This window comes from Cyprinodon variegatus, unplaced genomic scaffold (assembly GCF_000732505.1).
Source record: "Cyprinodon variegatus isolate N-32 unplaced genomic scaffold, C_variegatus-1.0 Scaffold656, whole genome shotgun sequence".
In the NCBI taxonomy this organism is placed as follows: Eukaryota; Metazoa; Chordata; class Actinopteri; order Cyprinodontiformes; family Cyprinodontidae; genus Cyprinodon; species Cyprinodon variegatus.
The window spans coordinates 310,429-311,902 of record NW_015151109.1 but is presented as its reverse complement, the minus strand read 5'-3'; the positions used below and the strand labels follow the sequence as shown (position 1 = coordinate 311,902).

Genomic DNA, 1,474 nt, shown 5'->3' with positions numbered 1-1,474 from the left:
TCCCTAATTTATATATATATAGTCTTTAATGTACCAAATAGGTACATTAAAGTGTTTTGGATTTCCCTGTTTTCTGATTAAGATATTTCGTTATGTCATCAGTACAAAACATTATTTACTTCCAGATGTTTAGACAGTTGTATCTCTGTGTTTGTCTCCAGAAAATGTCTAATTCTTGTATTAAAAAACTCAATAATCAAAGTTATGAACATGGACGTTAATAGATGCCAATGTAAAAGGAATAAAAGAATATAGTTGAATTAAAAATAAATACAAATAAAATGTCAAGAAAAACGAATTTGGGTAAAAGAAGTGATTATAAAAACAAAAGCAATGGTTTCCTCCTCATTGATGATGATTGTGACGAAAATAGTGGTTCTTGAGCACATCCTCGCTGAACTGGTAAGTAAGCTTCTTCTTCACCTTCTTTATCTCCCCCGTTTTGCCATAGTTCCTCAAGGCTCGGGCCATTTTCTGGTAGGTCATTTTTTTGCGATTTCCCTTTTGAATACCCCAGTGGGTCGCCAGAGCCTCCTTGTGTTTGGTGGAAAACTGGAAGATGCCTTTGTCTGGGTCCACCCACCAGATGCTCTCACTCATATCACCCTTTCGAAGCAGGTCCAGGAGGAACTGGTAAAGGCGGATTTTTTTTTTGTTGCCTGGGATGGAAAGTCACATTCAGTCAGAAAAAAAAAAAAATGAAAAAAGGAACATTATTATGTTATATTTCAGAAACTAGTCACCTTGGTCTTTCCTAAAGGAGCAGTTGTAGTCTTCATAATCTTCCTCTCCTTCTGATACTTGCAGCGGGGGACTGAGGGCTCTCTGATCCTCCTCTGGATAGTAACGTCGAGGTGAGGCCAAGGGAGGGTACTGGTAGCACAGGGATGGGGTGTAATATGGGATCTTTAGGGGAAATTTAAAGCATTTTAAAAAAAAAAACTTTTAAAATATTTTGCAATCACTCGCTTTCTGTTATTTTTGCTTAAACATGACTATTGTTCTAAAAGGGGAAGTTGCTCTGCCAAAATAGATTCCAGTGCTCAGCAACAACACGTGGTGTGGATGACATTTCAGTGAAAATGTCCCTGGCTTTTTCACAACATGGACGCTGTTAAGTTGAAGTTACTGTCAGCTTTGGGCTCCTTAATGTTTTCATGGAAATAACTTTGATTTCCTAATTTGCATCAGATTCTGATGATGTTCTGAAATTGAGTAAAGTTCATAGGACAACTATGCAACCGGAACATTTTCAGAAATTTATAGACTCAGTATGATTTTGTTTTTCATATCTTAGCAGTAAAATCAGGGCTTAGTCACATCATGCACTGCAAAAAACTGAAAGCTAAGTGAGTCATTTTTCTTAAAATACGAGCATTTTTTTCTTGACTAAAGCAGGTAAGTAAGACTTTGCCAATGGAATAAGGCAATTTATATCTAAAATAAGAGAAATCAACTACAGTCTGTTATTTAG

The 1,474-nt window shown here is 36.4% G+C and overlaps 1 protein-coding gene across 3 annotated transcripts in view; it reads right to left on the bottom strand.

The window, feature by feature from the left end:
• Positions 1 to 6: 6 nt before the first annotated feature.
• LOC107096874 (transcription factor PU.1-like) overlaps positions 7 to 1,474 on the bottom strand; it is a 3,819-nt gene continuing 2,351 nt past the window's right edge. For 2 of the 3 annotated variants that reach the window (XM_015393757.1, XM_015393759.1), the window contains exons 4-5: positions 744 to 906; positions 7 to 659 (exon numbers count right to left, since the gene is read on the bottom strand). In XM_015393757.1, the coding sequence (XP_015249243.1) occupies positions 346 to 659; positions 744 to 906 (477 nt within the window). In that variant the 3' untranslated portion in view covers positions 7 to 345. The remainder of the gene's footprint in view (positions 660 to 743; positions 907 to 1,474) is intronic. The other variant, XM_015393758.1, reaches the window with a different exon arrangement.